The sequence below is a fragment of the Gossypium raimondii genome, chromosome 13, assembly GCF_025698545.1.
Source record: "Gossypium raimondii isolate GPD5lz chromosome 13, ASM2569854v1, whole genome shotgun sequence".
Lineage (NCBI taxonomy): Eukaryota > Viridiplantae > Streptophyta > Magnoliopsida > Malvales > Malvaceae > Gossypium > Gossypium raimondii.
In genome coordinates, this window is record NC_068577.1 from 1,393,712 (window position 1) to 1,408,710 (window position 14,999).

The 14,999-nt window shown below is 34.1% G+C and overlaps 3 protein-coding genes across 3 annotated transcripts; 2 read left to right on the forward strand and 1 right to left on the reverse strand.

Annotated features, from left to right (window-relative positions):
* Window positions 1-6,370: 6,370 nt before the first annotated feature.
* Window positions 6,371-8,624, forward strand: LOC105782678 (eukaryotic translation initiation factor 3 subunit F). Its single transcript, XM_012607576.2, has 6 exons — window positions 6,371-6,673; window positions 7,157-7,236; window positions 7,441-7,670; window positions 7,897-8,018; window positions 8,103-8,216; window positions 8,322-8,624. The coding sequence occupies exons 1-6, from the start codon at window positions 6,449-6,451 to the stop codon at window positions 8,409-8,411; spliced, it is 861 nt and encodes a 286-aa protein (XP_012463030.1). The 5' UTR covers window positions 6,371-6,448; the 3' UTR covers window positions 8,412-8,624.
* Window positions 8,625-8,821: 197 nt separating this feature from the next.
* On the reverse strand, window positions 8,822-10,462 carry LOC105782677 (extensin). Its single transcript, XM_012607575.2, has 2 exons — window positions 9,429-10,462; window positions 8,822-9,175 (listed from the first exon to the last, which is right to left on the reverse strand). Exon 1 carries the CDS (start codon window positions 10,340-10,342, stop codon window positions 9,458-9,460), a length of 885 nt encoding a protein of 294 aa, XP_012463029.1. The 5' UTR covers window positions 10,343-10,462; the 3' UTR covers window positions 8,822-9,175; window positions 9,429-9,457.
* Window positions 10,463-12,324: 1,862 nt separating this feature from the next.
* LOC105784093 (signal peptidase complex subunit 2) lies at window positions 12,325-14,952 on the forward strand. Its single transcript, XM_012609883.2, has 5 exons — window positions 12,325-12,509; window positions 12,651-12,802; window positions 13,553-13,634; window positions 14,324-14,466; window positions 14,722-14,952. The coding sequence occupies exons 1-5, from the start codon at window positions 12,408-12,410 to the stop codon at window positions 14,816-14,818; spliced, it is 576 nt and encodes a 191-aa protein (XP_012465337.1). The 5' UTR covers window positions 12,325-12,407; the 3' UTR covers window positions 14,819-14,952.
* The last annotated feature ends 47 nt before the right edge of the window (window positions 14,953-14,999 follow it).

A 14,999-nucleotide genomic window follows, 5' to 3' on the forward strand; every position in this document is an offset into this window, starting at 1 on the left:
AAGAGGAGACAACATGTGCGTCAAATAAACTCTGATACAGCTCCTGGTACGACATTGGGATTGGTGTAAATTTCGACTTCTTAATGCTTTACTTAGTGCCAGATTCATGTCTTGGGGATATCTGATGGCCAGTAACAACTGACCTTTGCTGACCTGCGGTAATCGGCTTTGAATAACCTTCATTATGCCTACCCGCATTGCTCACCTCATTTTTCCTCTTCCTCGAGACCTTTGAAGTATTGTTTTGGGAGTTCCATTCTTGCCCTTTCAGTTTGTCATGATCTTCGAATTGTTTTGAAAACTCTATCATTGCCTGTTTTGTTCCCGCTAGATCATCAAAGACAGCAGAATTAGTTAGATTTCCCCTCATATTGGAACCTGAACCTATCGCGAAATTTATCGGTGTCGAGGTATTGGTCTGGATGTTGACAGTTACCCTTTGTGGATATGTGTTTGGTTGTGCTTGGATGTCGGTTGGAGTAAAATCTGAAAGATATGCAGGGTTGTGCTTGGATGTCGGTTGGAGTAAAATTTGAAAGATATGCAGGACCTTCATTATCATTCCCAAAGTGGACCACTGGGTTTTTTCCTTTCTCCAACCTCATATCCAACAACTGGGTTAACTGGCTCATCAGATTTCTCTGGACTTCTAGCATCTGATCATTCACATTTTGTTGAAATTTGGCTAATTGCTCTAGCATCTGTATCTGCATTTGCTCTAATCTCTCCAACCTTTGGTCCATTCCTTAGTTTCTATTCGGGTACCGCAAAAATGTTGGTTTTCTAGACTTTTCTGAAATAATTTTACCTAATTAGGGTCACTTCGTGAAAATCTAATGCATATGATGCAATGTAATGCAAATGCATGAAATGAATGCCTAAAGAGACGTTGATTCTGATTCAATTACATTTAGGAAACTTTTCTAGAAAGCAAATTCCCTTACATAAAACGGATACATGTACGACCTCACCCTCAATTTCTAAGAAACAACATCGGTCTTTTTCTTCATCCGCATGTTTGAGGTAATCTCGCCAATAGATGCCATTGCTAGCTCATTTTCTTGATCTTGGTCGCGATCCATCATCTGCCCATCTTCATAAGGCTCATCAACTTGTCGAAGGCTTTTGGACAATCGTCTCGAACCCTTAGGCCATGAAGTAAAGATCACGAACTCTTTCATCGCCCTTCTTGTGTTTCTCAGAATATATTTGGGAAGTCGTATTGTTTTCCACTTTATCAAGGAATCCGTATTCCATGACAAGCTTTCTAATTTAATAATCGGACTTGAATCAATATCTCTTTCCTAAGGTGCGGATGCGATGCAATCATAATCAAAGCAAAATAAGAGGGGTTAGTACAAAAATAAACAAGGAAAACAGAAAGTACCTAATCGGGTGACTACTAGGGGTTTGGAGTGGCTCTATCTAGACTAAGTTCCTAAGTCCACTATATGAGGTTTGGTTCTAAAGTCAAGGTACCCGAACCAGCAGATTCCTCGATCTTCACCCATTATAAGCTCACACGGACCGAGTTCGGTTCAGGGGAATACATTTCCCTATGGCCATGCGGAGATGAAAATCTCACGAAGACATAGGTACGAATGTATCCCGGAAGCGATTCACTATCCCATGCGGAGGTGAAAACCTCACGAAGGCGTAGCTTCTCACTCCCACTTAAAAGGTGTGACCAACGGTCATGCAATGCAATGTGCAACAAGATACCAAAATTTAAACCAACACAACAATTATAAACCACAACAATGACAATTATAACGAATGAAATGCAATGAAAGGATTATATCTTTAAATCAAGTTTTCAAATTTCGACAAAAAGACAAAAAGTAATCAACTCGTGGCTTGACTCACTTATTTTTTTTTAAAAAAAAACTCCCCAGTGGAGTCGCCAAGCTGTTGACACCATTTTTTTGGATGAAAAATGGGGTTGACTTGGATTTTGAAAAACGAAAATGGGAGTCGCCACCAATCTTTTTTGATGAGGTGTGATCGGGTCACCTTTAAAAGCGGTTGTTTTTAATAAACAATTTAATTTTATTAAAACGAGTTTGGTCTACGAAATTCAGAAAACGGATTCGGGAGTCGGTTACGCACGAGGAAGGATTAGCACCCTCGATACGCCCAAAATTGGTACCTAGTTGATTACTTAATGTCTTAATGTCGAAAATTGAGAACTTTGAAGAATTTTAAAAAATACGATCCTTGTATTAAAATAAAAAAAATAGAAAAGAAGCATATTTTACGTTATTGGAGAAAGAGGATCATATCCAGTAAATTAGGACACAATGTCTCGAATTCCCGATGCGCGAATGAAAAAATGCTTATTTAAAAGATATTTTATTATCTCGGGTTTAGAAAATAAATCAGGCCCAGTAAGTTAGGGCCCGATCTTTTCTTAATTCCCGAGATCGTTTAAAAACTTGAGTCTGAAAAGACTCACGTGTTTAGATTTATTGTGAAAATCAAAACCCAATAAGTTAGGGCACGACTTTCTCAAATCTAAACTCGAAATTTTGTTTATTCAAAAAGTCATAATTTATACATTGAACAAAGACAATTTTAACACAAAATGGTAAAAATAAAACATGATGTTAATATAATGAATTCGTAATGTAAGTATGAATAATACGAACAATCATAAAAATGAAATAAATATAAAAGACAAGTCAATCATGTATACATAATAACAAATAAATAAGCAAATATATAAAAAAAAAACTAAAGCATCAAAATAGACATGTAAATAAATAAATAAAGAAAATGAATAAAATTATAAAATGAAAAGATATATATATATATAAAAATAATGGAAATATGAAAAATATATGTAAGTATATATTTAAAATTATTATATAGAATACATGCATATACATACATATATACGTATGCCAATTAAAATATGTATATATACATAGATATATATAAAATTATGAAATATGTGTAAGTATATATACATATAGGTTTATAAAATAGGAAATATGTGCGTGTATTATAAATATATACATGTATAAATATTTTATAAAAATAGGTATGTTTATATGTATATATATATTACAAAAAAAAGTATGTGTATAAGTGTATGTACAAAAATGTATATAAAAATACACACATATATATATATAACGATTATAATAATAGTAATAATAATAATAATAATATGAAATTTATTAGGAAAATAAACAAAATAGCAAAAGGATTAGATTCAACATTAAAACGAAAATCAGGGTTTAAATCTGAAAATACATGAAATAGTGTTATAAGGGACTGAAGTAAAATGCGCCCAAAGTGCAAGGGACCTGCAGGGAAATAATCCCCAGTCCTGAAACGCAGCGTTTTAACACACATGGTCCAAGGACCAAATCGAAACATAAACAAAATTCGCGGGCTGAGATAAAAAAAATCGGGTTGGCTATGCTGCAACAGCGGAGGGACTCCTCGCGCAAATAACCCTTCAAGGTCAAAACACGCGGATCCTGGCCAAACGGGTCGGGTCGAACCGGCCCCCTCCAAAACGACGCCGTTTTGGCGTCTGGGGGGGCCAAAATGAAACGGCGCCGTTTTATTTCCTCCACTTAAACTCAATTTTTAAGTTTTTTTTTTATATCCTTCCCCATTACAGAAAAAGAAAAGCTGAAACCTTTCAAAACCTCCCCAACGATCGGCCTCCCACCACCATTCGCACATCCGCCGCACCGCCACCAGATCGACGGCCAACGAAGCGCGATAACGGGTTTTTAAAGCCCCCTGGTGAGTTTCTCTTTTTCTCTTTTTATTTTCGTTTTAAGAAATAAAAATAAAAATAAGCAAAACGATAAGAAATAGGAAAAAAACGAAAGATTCAAATCAAAAACCAGGAAATCACCTTGGTTTTCTTTGCTCTTTATTTCTTAGTATTCATGAAAAAGAAGGGGCAAAGAAATCGAAAAAATGGCTTTTTATAGCCGAGTATTACAATCGTTCTTTTTCTTTTTTCATTTCTCTGTTGTTTCTTCTTTTTTTGCCCTGGTTGTTGCGTGTTTGGTTTTAGTTTTGCAGGTGCTGCAGGTGCAAGTGGGTGAGGGGACATGCGGCGCAGTGGCAGTGCTGGCATGGTAGAGGTTAGGGCGGCGGCAAAGGCTAGGGTTAGGGGCTAGGGTTTTTCTTTTCTTTTTTCTGAAAATGGGTATTGGGTTTTGATAATTGGGCTAGGTTTGGGTTGTATTTGGGTTTGGTTTAATTTGGGCTTATTGGGCTACTTGGGCTGTTATTTGGTGAGGCCCGGGCAAAAATTTGGGCTCTACATCTATTATACTTTTTTTTTATGATTTTCTATCATTTCTATTGTTTTTTATTAACATTTTAATGATTTTAAGTACAAAATGTCTTCTTGGAACGAGAATGGGCAGAAAGTCGACTTATGAGAATTTCAAGCCTTTAAAGTAAAAAGAAGAGTAAAAACTTTTGTTTTTATTAGAGGCGAAATTAGAAATATTTTTTAGAATGCCGAAATTAAATTGTATGTTTTTATAATAGTAAAAATACAATTTCACCATTTTAATATATATATCTTTATAATTTTTAAATGATTAAATCAATTTTTTTATCAATTTTAGGGGGCAAAGTACAATTTTACCTTAACTAATTTAAATTTTATAAACTTTAAAGGGGCCTAAATAGATATTTTTTTATTTTAAGGGAGTTCGGACCCCTGCTAGCCCCTGGCTACACCCCTGGTTTTTACTATAAATATCTAAAATTTTTCTATAAAAGTTTATTAATTTTAAATTAACATTATAATTTTATATAGTTTTTTAAATAATGAACTTTTGTTTTCTCTCTAAATTTTTTTAAATAATATATCATCATCATTTAACTTTGAATGTATTATTACAAATATTAATTAACTCAAGTTTATTTTAAATATTAATTTAAAAAATTATAAATTAAACATTTATATTTTTTTTACTAGCACCATGTATTTTATCATATTTTTAGTTATTTGTATTATATCACAATTAAAATTTATTCGATTTAATTCAATTGCACATATTTTAAAATAAATTGTTTAATTATTTCCATACTAAATAAAAATAATTAATTATGTATAAAAAAAATAAACGTAAGGTAGTATTATAACTACCCAAGCTTGAAGGTTTACTCGAAATTTGGGAGGATTTGGGCAAATATATTAAGCTCAAAAAATGAACTTGAGAAAAAAATTAAGCCTGTCTAAAATATGGATTGAGCTCCAACCTTGAATGTTCAATGCCTGAACTTCACTCGGCCTGTTGTGTAAATTTATAATGTTTTATATGAACTTATATTTACATATTATGTAATTTATAATATATAAAAATTATATCTATAGTAGTATACAAACTATGACCATATATAAACTTATTAATAATTAAATTAAATTAATATAAATATATTTTTTAAATATGGACATGCTTAAAATAAGTTTGGGTTAGCTATTTACAAATATAAGCCTATATTTCGGATTGGGCTATGCTTGAACAAGTATAAAGTGTATTAATATCATGCCTAAGCTCAGTCCGACCCATGAACACCTCTAAATAGTATCAATGTGAATAACTATATTATTAATTTTTAAAAATTTAATCAAAACTAAAAGTTTATGCGCATAATTACGTAAATTCAAACTTTATGTATCAAACTATGCAATAAATCAAAGTTTATACACATGCTTAATATCTAAATTACTTCTAAATACAATTTTACCCTTAAATTTTTAACTTTCGATAATAAGAAACTGCCACTTGTTCAATCAAGTGTTAAAAAGCTTGATGTCTATGAGTAAGGTCTCATATTTAAGTTTTGTAGATAAAAAATACAAGGGTGGAAAAGCTGCCTTAAATTTTGAACTTTCGATCGTAAGAGACTGCCACTTGTTCAATCAAGTGTTAAAAAGCTTGATGTCAATGTGTAAGGTCTCAGATTTAAGTTTTATAGATAAAAAATACATGGGTGGAAAAGCTTCCCTTCTTTTAGGGATCTAATTCGACTTAACTCCAAATGTATTTAGAGTCAATGTGACTACTGAATGCAGAAATATTTTAGATGATAAAACTTTCGGTTACAAGCAATGTTTTAAAAATCAAACCAATGATTAAACTGGTCATTGGTTCTCTGTTTAACTTTAAAGATCGGTTCAATATATTTGTTCGGACTAACATAGCAGTCGGTTTCCGATCCAATTAGTCCAATTGACAAGTTTGATCTCGTTCCACCAACATTATCACGAGAGAGAAAGAATAAATGGATAATACTAGGCCCAGTAAAAACAGGCCGAAATTGGGTCCAAATATTGATAATACTTCTGACCATATAAATTAACTATAAAAGTTCGAATCGTTTCGTCCCAAAAAGTAAAAACCCTAAATTCTCACTTCTTTCGCTCTCAAAACCAAAACTAGAAGATCGGGGAGACAAGATGGCGGCCGGCGATCACACCGTTTTGCAGCTCAGTACGCCGTCAACGGCGAACCTGTCGGCCAAGGTTCATCCTCTCGTCATCTTTAACATCTGCGATTGCTACGTCAGACGCCCCGACCAAGCCGAGCGCGTAATCGGCACGCTCCTCGGCTCCGTCCTTCCTGATGGCACCGTTGATATCCGTAACTCCTATGCCGTTCCTCACACCGAATCCGCCGAACAGGTGCCCTAATTTTTATCTTCAGAGTATTGTATTTTTAATTTTTTTAACAGATTTCTCTTTTGGATTGAGATCTGCTTAGCTTATAATTAAAGTTGAATTCTTTATCTGATTTTTAGGTAGAGCATTATGCTGAAATAAATAGAAGAGATCTATGATACTGATTTTAGGGTTTTCTAAAGGAATTGAATGAGATGCTTTTTTATGATTATTGTTCTTTGTAAATTGAATTTGTTTCTTAACACTTGATAGTGCTGTAAATAATGATTTGAGGATAGGCATTAATTAAGGTTAGATTGAAATAATTTCATAAATAAGAGCACAATTGTACATTGTGAATAGGTTATTAAGTCTTAGCATTTTGTGACTGATATGAAATATTTTGCAGTCACTACTTTCTAAGTAATACTAATGATGATGGCTTACAGATATTTAGGTTTTTTTTTCTTTTAATTGCTTTTGTAATTCTCTCTAGTACTTCTGCAGGTTGCTTTGGATATTGAATACCATCATAATATGTTAGTCTCCCACCAAAAAGTGAATCCAAAGGAAGTAATTGTTGGATGGTAATTATCAGCTCCCTACCAAGTTATATTTTCTTTCTCATAAAAAAGAAAAAAAAATTGTTGAAAGCTCTTTAGTCCCCTTTAGGTGTTATGCAAATGTAAGACTATTTGTATAAAAGTTCTCTCTTCCCACTGTCATGGTTGAATTGATTACCCACCTAATGCGAGTTTGTGTATTTTTTGTTGTACTTCCAACTTTTCCAGGTATTCTACTGGCCTTGGAGTCACTGGTGGTAGTGCATTGATCCATGATTTTTATTCTAGGGAAGTCCCAAACCCTATTCATTTGACAGTGGATACGGGATTTAGGAATGGAGAGGGCACGATAAAGGCCTACGTTTCTGTCAATTTAGCTCTTGGAGACCGACAGCTTGCTGCTCAATTCCAAGAAATTCCTCTTGATCTACGTATGGTTGAAGCTGAGCGACTCGGGTGTATGTATCACTTTAACAATCTTAGACGCTATCTTATAGTAATGCCTATTCTCTTTCTCACTCTATGTGAGTATGATCATGCGTGTATTGCTTGAACACAGTCTCACCCGTCTCTATACTTGTCTAAGAAAGTGGAATGCCCTGCATCTTTTTAATATCTTCACCTGTTACTGCAAAGTAAAGAATCTTGATACAATCTAACTAAAGGAATTTGTTGAAAAACCAGTTGACATCCTGAAGACAACAGCGGTTGACAAACTGCCGAATGATTTGGAAGGAATGGAAGTCACAATGCAAAGACTGTTGGCTTTAATAGATGATGTCTACAAATACGTAGATGATGTTGTGGTACGTAAATTAGCTCCATCTCTATCCATCTTTTTTTTATTTGTCACAATTGCTTTCTGTTATAACGTCTGTTCCCTTTCTCAGGAGGGGCGTGTTGCGGCTGATAATAGCATCGGCAGATTTATATCAGACACAGTAGCCTCCTTGCCTAAACTATCGCCATCCGTATTTGATAAGCTTGTGAATGATAGTCTGCAGGTACGATTTGATTAATTTTCGAATATCATAACAGTTGTGCTTTGGTGGTGAAATCTCCCAAAATAATGTTTTGACACTAATTTATGTGGATTTTGAGTGGTGCAGGATCAGTTGCTGTTATTATACTTGTCGAGCATCACTAGGACACAACTTGGATTAGCTGAGAAGTTGAACACAGCTGCACAGATCCTGTGATTTGGGTCCAAAGTGATAAATTTTTGTTCTTAGGCGAATCACGTGCTTTGATTGTGGGAAACTTTAGCTGGAGAAAGATTATATGTTATTATTATTGGCGGTTCAAAATGACCTCTGTAGTTGCTGTAAGTTGTCCTTTTCTCCTAAACTACATGTCCTCCAGCTGTGAGGTTGAATTAAATTTCGCTTTTAATTCCTTCTCTTTTTCTTCAATATTCTTATTTCAACATTTAATTTTGTTTAATTTTGCTACAAACTCTTAGTTTTCTTCTAATAAATTTATTTTGGGAGTGAAACTTGGCAAAGCAAATATGGATTAGGCATTACGTGACTCGAGTCAAACTAGAAAGGCTTTTATGGGTGTCTTTCCCTAATGCAAGGAATGTGAGATACCATAAGTGCACACAAACTAATCGAACAAAGCATTCACGGTATCAGGCAACTCTAATTAACCACAAACAAGTATCATCCAGAGGAATCATCTTACAGAGTAACAAAATGAAAAATGCCTTAATGAGGTCGGTAACCCCTTCTATCTCATAGAAAACATAACTTGACTTACCCTAATGAGGTCCCACGGGCAGTAAATTGGTTCAGCTCAGTTTTACTCCATTAAACCTTCAAGACTGAACCTTGGTACAGACAAATGACATGAAAATGCCTTTCCAGCATCACCGGCAGGTAAGTAATGATAATCCGAAGCATTTCTGAACCGCCATAGCTGAATATGATTTTGACCCTTTATTACCCACAAGTTCAACTACCTACCATCATATTCAGCAACACAGAAAAAAGGCATTGAAAGATTAACTCCAAGAAATGGGAAAGATTCAACAATTAAAAACTAACAATTTATTGTTGTAGCAGAAGAAAATAGCAGAACACGTAACAGGCATCAAAAGAGTTATTCTTAGCTCACTCTTTTCTCGGATCGTTTTTAATCCCCAGGCATTAAGAACACAAAACTCATCATCAGCTGATCACAGATTATTTACATACATATTTATAAAAATATACCCCATCAGCATCGTTGTAGATAAAAGCAATCAATAATCCGGATGACGGTAATCACTATAATCATCCCTGTCCCTTGATGCGACGTCGTCCTCCACTCTTCCACGATTCCTTTCTTCTTCGTATCTCAATCCTTCTTCTAATGATAATCCACCTAAAGCCCCCGCAGCCGCTCCAACAGTTGATCCGGTCCCAAATTTAGGGCCTCCTCTAGGTCTCTGATCATAGGGAGAGTAATCTAACGGTGCTGATGGACCAGTGTAGCTGTAAGACCGCTCCAAGAAAGGACGAGGAGGCATGGGCGGCGGCGGAGTAGGATAGTAGTGATTGGAGAAATGGGGAGAATACGAATCGGGGACGGAGTACGTAGGCGATTGAGGCGGCGGAGGGTGAGAAACGTAGGGCAAACCGGAGTATCTTGGCGGATGGGGAGGGACATTTGTGTAATAATAGTTAGGAGGGGCAAAATGGTAATCAGGCGGTGGAGGAAGGGGACGTTCGCGAATCCCGAGTTTCACCCGAATCTTGCCCTGGGGACGACCCGAGGGTCGGAGGAGAGGGAAGGTTCGGATCTTGGAACGGTCATCCGGGTCGGGTAATTCTTTGAGTTCGACACGGAGAGTGGCGACTAACGGCTTAGGTGTTTCCGATGGCTTGGAGTGAAAAATCTCGAGGGTTAAAACGACGTCGTGTAGAGGGGAGGGAAGGGGAAGGGTGAAACGCTCGTTCCATACCGGTCGGGTTGATCCGGCATCGTCCGAACGGGTCGAGAGACGGCGGTCTGGATCGACCCAGAAGACAGCGTAGGGTTTGAGATCGCCGTTTCGCCAGTTGACGTTCTTTAGATGCTTGGCTGAGACGACGGTGAGGTCGAGATCAATAGATGACGGTGGCGGCGGTCGATAGGAAGCGGCCATAGAGAAGGCTTGCGACGGTTCGCTGCTGGAAGATGCTAACGCGCGCCGTATAAAAAGGATGGTGTTTTTTGAAAGGAGATTTTTGTGAATGGGGGGAGTGAGGGGAGGAGATGATTTGCTTAGCTTGGGAAGGGGACAAAAGGGAGGAAGGAAAGCAAAATGACAGTTTTAACCTTCGTGACGTGTGGAGTCTAGGATTTGTAAACGTGGCAAATCCTTATTGGTTTAGAGGAGTCAAAAGTCAATTACTTTTTGGATATCATTATTTATTTATTTATTTTGGCAGAAAAAGATGAAAGCAGCAGCATATATTCTCTACAGCAAGGGAATAGTGTATTTATTAGAAGAATCCAAGTTCTAAGGTATCCTAAGAGCTCAAGCCTATCTATCTGATCCATAATGGGTGTAATCCTGTTAAGATTGAATTCGAGTTCGATTCAACACCTATTTCTAAGTTCGATTCGAAACATATTCAAGTTACTCTAACTCGAACTCAATAACTGAGTTTAGGATTGATAATATATATTAAGGATAATGATTTAATTTATTAATATAAAAATATAAAAAACATGATAAGGCTCGTGAGCCATTTGAATCAAGTTTTACTTTGCTCAAATTCGGTTTAATCAATAACTTAAATTGTTTAAACTCAAGGTTGGCTCAATAATTATCAAATCGAGTTTGATTTTTTGTTTTTAATTGAACACGAGTAGCTTGTGAGTACCAATGTTTCATTTACACCCCTAATTGATATTGCTATAAGGTTAATTTCAAAAAGAAAATATTTTTGGAAAGGGTTAGTCTTTGGTACACTGGCAATGTACTTTTTCTTATTCCACAAGTAATTTTAAAAAAATATCACGACTCTCTTATTTTTAAAATATTTTTTATTAAATAGGACAATTGTTAACCTCCTAATTTTACTTGTGAAGTCTAAAACTATAGCAATATACCAAATATTTTTCTCTTGGAAAATGGTGTAAAAGGTATGGCTTGTTAATTTTGAGTGTTTACTATTGTTACACAAAATTATCATTGAAAGTTAAAATATCAATTTTAGACTATCATGTTAGAAATGAAAAATAAATTAATTTAGATAATATTTAAATAATTTAATATAATTATATATAAAATATACATTTTAAATATTTTTAAGTAAAATTAATAAATTATTTGTAAATTTAATAATACATGAAATATTTTAAAAATTAAAATATAATAATAAATTATATTAAATTAATTTACTATAATAATACTTACATATATTTAAATAATTTAATATAATGATAGATAAAATATAAATTAGCCTAAAATTTTAAATATATTTTAAATAGTCAATATATAAAATTTTAAATACATTTTAAACTATTAATACAAATAAAGATATATTAATAATTTGAACTCCCAAACACAAAAATAAGGGCACTTAAACCTTAAAATTTGGGTTTCGATTGAAAACATTTTTCAAAAAATTTATCCGCATTGGTAATTCTTATTAATATTGAAAGTTGGTAACTAAAGATAATTAATCACAATACTAATATTTTTATCAATTGTTTTTATTTTTATTGGTATAATAACAAATTTAACCTTTAAAGTATACACGTTTTGTCTATTTAATCTTTGATTTAACAAAGTTAGGCCGCAACATTACGCATTCATCAATTTGATCATAATTTAAAAGATTTAGCATGTAATATTTAAACATTCGGTCAACATTTAGGCAAAATATATAAATATTAAGGGCTAAATTTATTATTATATCAATCAAAACTATATTCAATTGACGAAAAATATTAACGTCATGATTAATTATTTTAGTTGCTCACTAATTAATATTAATTTTAAGTGAAATCAATAAATGGTAGTGAACAAAAAGATATTTTTACATTACTAATCATATGTTCACGTGTCTTTTATTACCAATAAAACGAAGACGTTTTAGGCTTTGGTAAAAGACAACTTATAATCTTGACTTCGAGCGACACTGCCAACTTCTCTCCTCACTCTCTAATTACCAGTAGCGCCGTTTCCGTACATTTCCCCTAAAATCTCCATAGACAAAATGCAAGAAGTGAAGGCTGAGATTGCAACCAAAAATTCAAAGAAGGCAAATCTATTAGATCACAATTCCCTCAAACACATCCTCGACGAATCCGTCTCTGAGGTATAATAAAAATTTTGAAAAAAATTTAAAAAATATCAATTGAAATAACCCTAGATCCATTCATCTTCACGATTTACTGCTCGAATTTTTCGAATAATTTTTTTTTTGTACTTTCAATTTTTTTTTTTTGTATTTGAATAGATCGTTACGAGTCGTGGGTATGCGGAAGACGTGAGGATGAGCAATGTCAGATTATTCATTGGAACGATTATCATTGTAATCGCTCTATTTGCTCAGTTTTACAAAAAGAAGTTCCCTGGAAACCGTGATTTCCTCATTGGTTGCATTGTATTATATCCTTTTTTTCAGAATTTGTTTGTTTTGGTTTATCGTAATTGCTAGATAAATAGTTGTTCAAGAATGTTTAGGATGAATTTGAATTGAATTTCTTTATTTTGGAATAATTTTTAATTAAAAATTTGTGATGAGAATCTATTATAGGTTTCATTTGGTTGTTTATGTTGTTATATAATAGAAGGATAATAGTATTATTTAAAATGCAGTTCATATCTATGCATAAATTGATCCGTATGAAAGTAAAATTAGGTATATTCTTATTAAAAAGTAATTTAATTGTGTAAAACTAGATTAGCTTGGATAACCGAATGATCTTTTTATTTCTTATTTCTAGATTTGAAACAGAGAAGCAAAAGCAACTGAACTAGACTGAGTCTAAGGTTACCTAATACATTTTTTGGTCTGATCTTATGTTAAATTTTCTATTGAAATTCATATTTTTTAATTTGTTCCAAAAAAAAAAAATCCCCATTTTTAGTATTATACTTAGTTATTAAGAGCATTAAAAAAAAGAAAAAACCTTCCATTAGCCTGACATAGGTTCAACATTTGGCTTCTTTGTGAACCCCCCCCCCCCTCTTTTCCCTTTTTGTTATGCTTCACAAGTGAAACTATTTGGCCAGAGAGTATTTACGGCTAAGACAAGATGGTGCTAAAGATTTTGTGTTGATTTCCCTATTTATTTTCTTGCTTTTCTTGGCAGCCAATGAGTGTAATCATGTTTGTTTGATCCTTGACTCTGGCAAGTATATAGTTTTCAATGTAATACTCCAGCTGTTCAGCTACAGAAAGGAAAAGAACGCAATTATGTTTACTTACCCTCCTCCTGTAAGTTCCTTGGCTTTCTAATTGAACATGTCTTCATTTTATATATTGTGCTATGAAATGATTTTCTTATCTTTAAGCTGATGTTATCTCATGTATATGATTAGGTAGGACTTTGGTCTTGATGTGCTTAAGCTGCGATGTTGGGTTTCCTCAATATTTGCATGGTTAACAACTCTTGAGATTACCATGTAATACTAATATATTTTAATGGCATGACATTGTATTCTTGAGTTTACAACTTTTTAATGCGAATACAATGTGATCTAACTCTGGTTCAAATTTCTAATAGAAAGTTGTAAACTATTTGCATCATAAATGAAATTGAAGGATTGCTTTGTGTCTATAATTAGCTCAGTTTACAACCTTTTTTCTAATGTACTGCCAATGCTTTTAGAGTAATTGTGTGGAATAATGGCATCCAACAGGTATATAGATTCTTGAGTACTGCTCGAGGTAATCATATTTCTTGTACTAGCTAAAAATAAACAAACACCCATTCTTACAAAGTATGTGCATATGCTTTCTGTGTGCCTTGGGCTGAAAGGAACTTTCCAATTTACTAAAATTGAAAAGTAAATGTGCCAATGGATCTAGTTCTTGAGGTCCCTAGGATGCCCATGGAGTGTACTTGTTTAAAAAGCTCTGCATGCGTTATTTTCTACAGCAAAGTGCTTATCTCGTATTTTCAGGGATCCGTCACCAGCACCGGATTGGTGGTCTCTTCAAAGTTGCCAAGATTCTCTGATCTTTATACGCTTAGCATAGTGAGTGCAGATCCCAAATCAATATCTGCAGGCAGACCGGTAGAGTTTACCAAAAGTGTTACCCAGTGGTATGTCTCCCATTTCCTTCTCCTTTCTTTCGCTCTTTACTATCCAGTTTTCAGCTATGTTATTCCAGCTTCTCATTCTTTTTGAAGTTTCAGTGTCCAACATATGTACAGACATGGGTATACAAGTCATACGACTCTACAAGGATCTTCCAAATACATTAAAAAAATATACGAAAATAATTGAACATACCCGTATCCAACATTCGAGTCTGCATAACAAATGCAACCCTTTTCACAGCTGTTGAAATATTGCAGGTTCACGAAGGATGGAGTATTGGTGGAGGGCCTATTCTGGAAAGATGTTGGAGCACTAATTGATGATTATGCAGCAGTACCTAAGAAAAAGAAGTGATGTAAGAAGTAAGGTTTACTTTGATAGGCTACTTGTTAAAACTGTGAAGCCCTGGTGTGGCTTTCCGATATAAAACATGTTAATTGATGATTATGGGACCTAGATTCTGAATCCATTTCGCCCAGCTTACAACATGGATCATTTGTTCATTAACCAAAAAAAAAAAAAAAAACCCATCAAA

Excerpts from the sequence above, each read along its gene's own strand:
- LOC105782677 (XM_012607575.2), bottom strand. The coding sequence starts at position 10,342 with ATGGCCGCTTCCTATCGACCGCCGCCACCGTCATCTATTGATCTCGAC.
- LOC105782678 (XM_012607576.2), top strand. The coding sequence starts at position 6,449 with ATGGCGGCCGGCGATCACACCGTTTTGCAGCTCAGTACGCCGTCAACG. Across the intron at positions 7,237-7,440 it reads AAGGAAGTAATTGTTGGATG|GTATTCTACTGGCCTTGGAG; the intron begins GTAATTATCAGC and ends CAACTTTTCCAG. Across the intron at positions 7,671-7,896 it reads TGAAGCTGAGCGACTCGGGT|TTGACATCCTGAAGACAACA; the intron begins GTATGTATCACT and ends TTGAAAAACCAG.
- LOC105784093 (XM_012609883.2), top strand. The coding sequence starts at position 12,408 with ATGCAAGAAGTGAAGGCTGAGATTGCAACCAAAAATTCAAAGAAGGCA. Across the intron at positions 12,803-13,552 it reads CTCATTGGTTGCATTGTATT|GTATATAGTTTTCAATGTAA; the intron begins ATATCCTTTTTT and ends TGACTCTGGCAA. Across the intron at positions 14,467-14,721 it reads ACCAAAAGTGTTACCCAGTG|GTTCACGAAGGATGGAGTAT; the intron begins GTATGTCTCCCA and ends GAAATATTGCAG.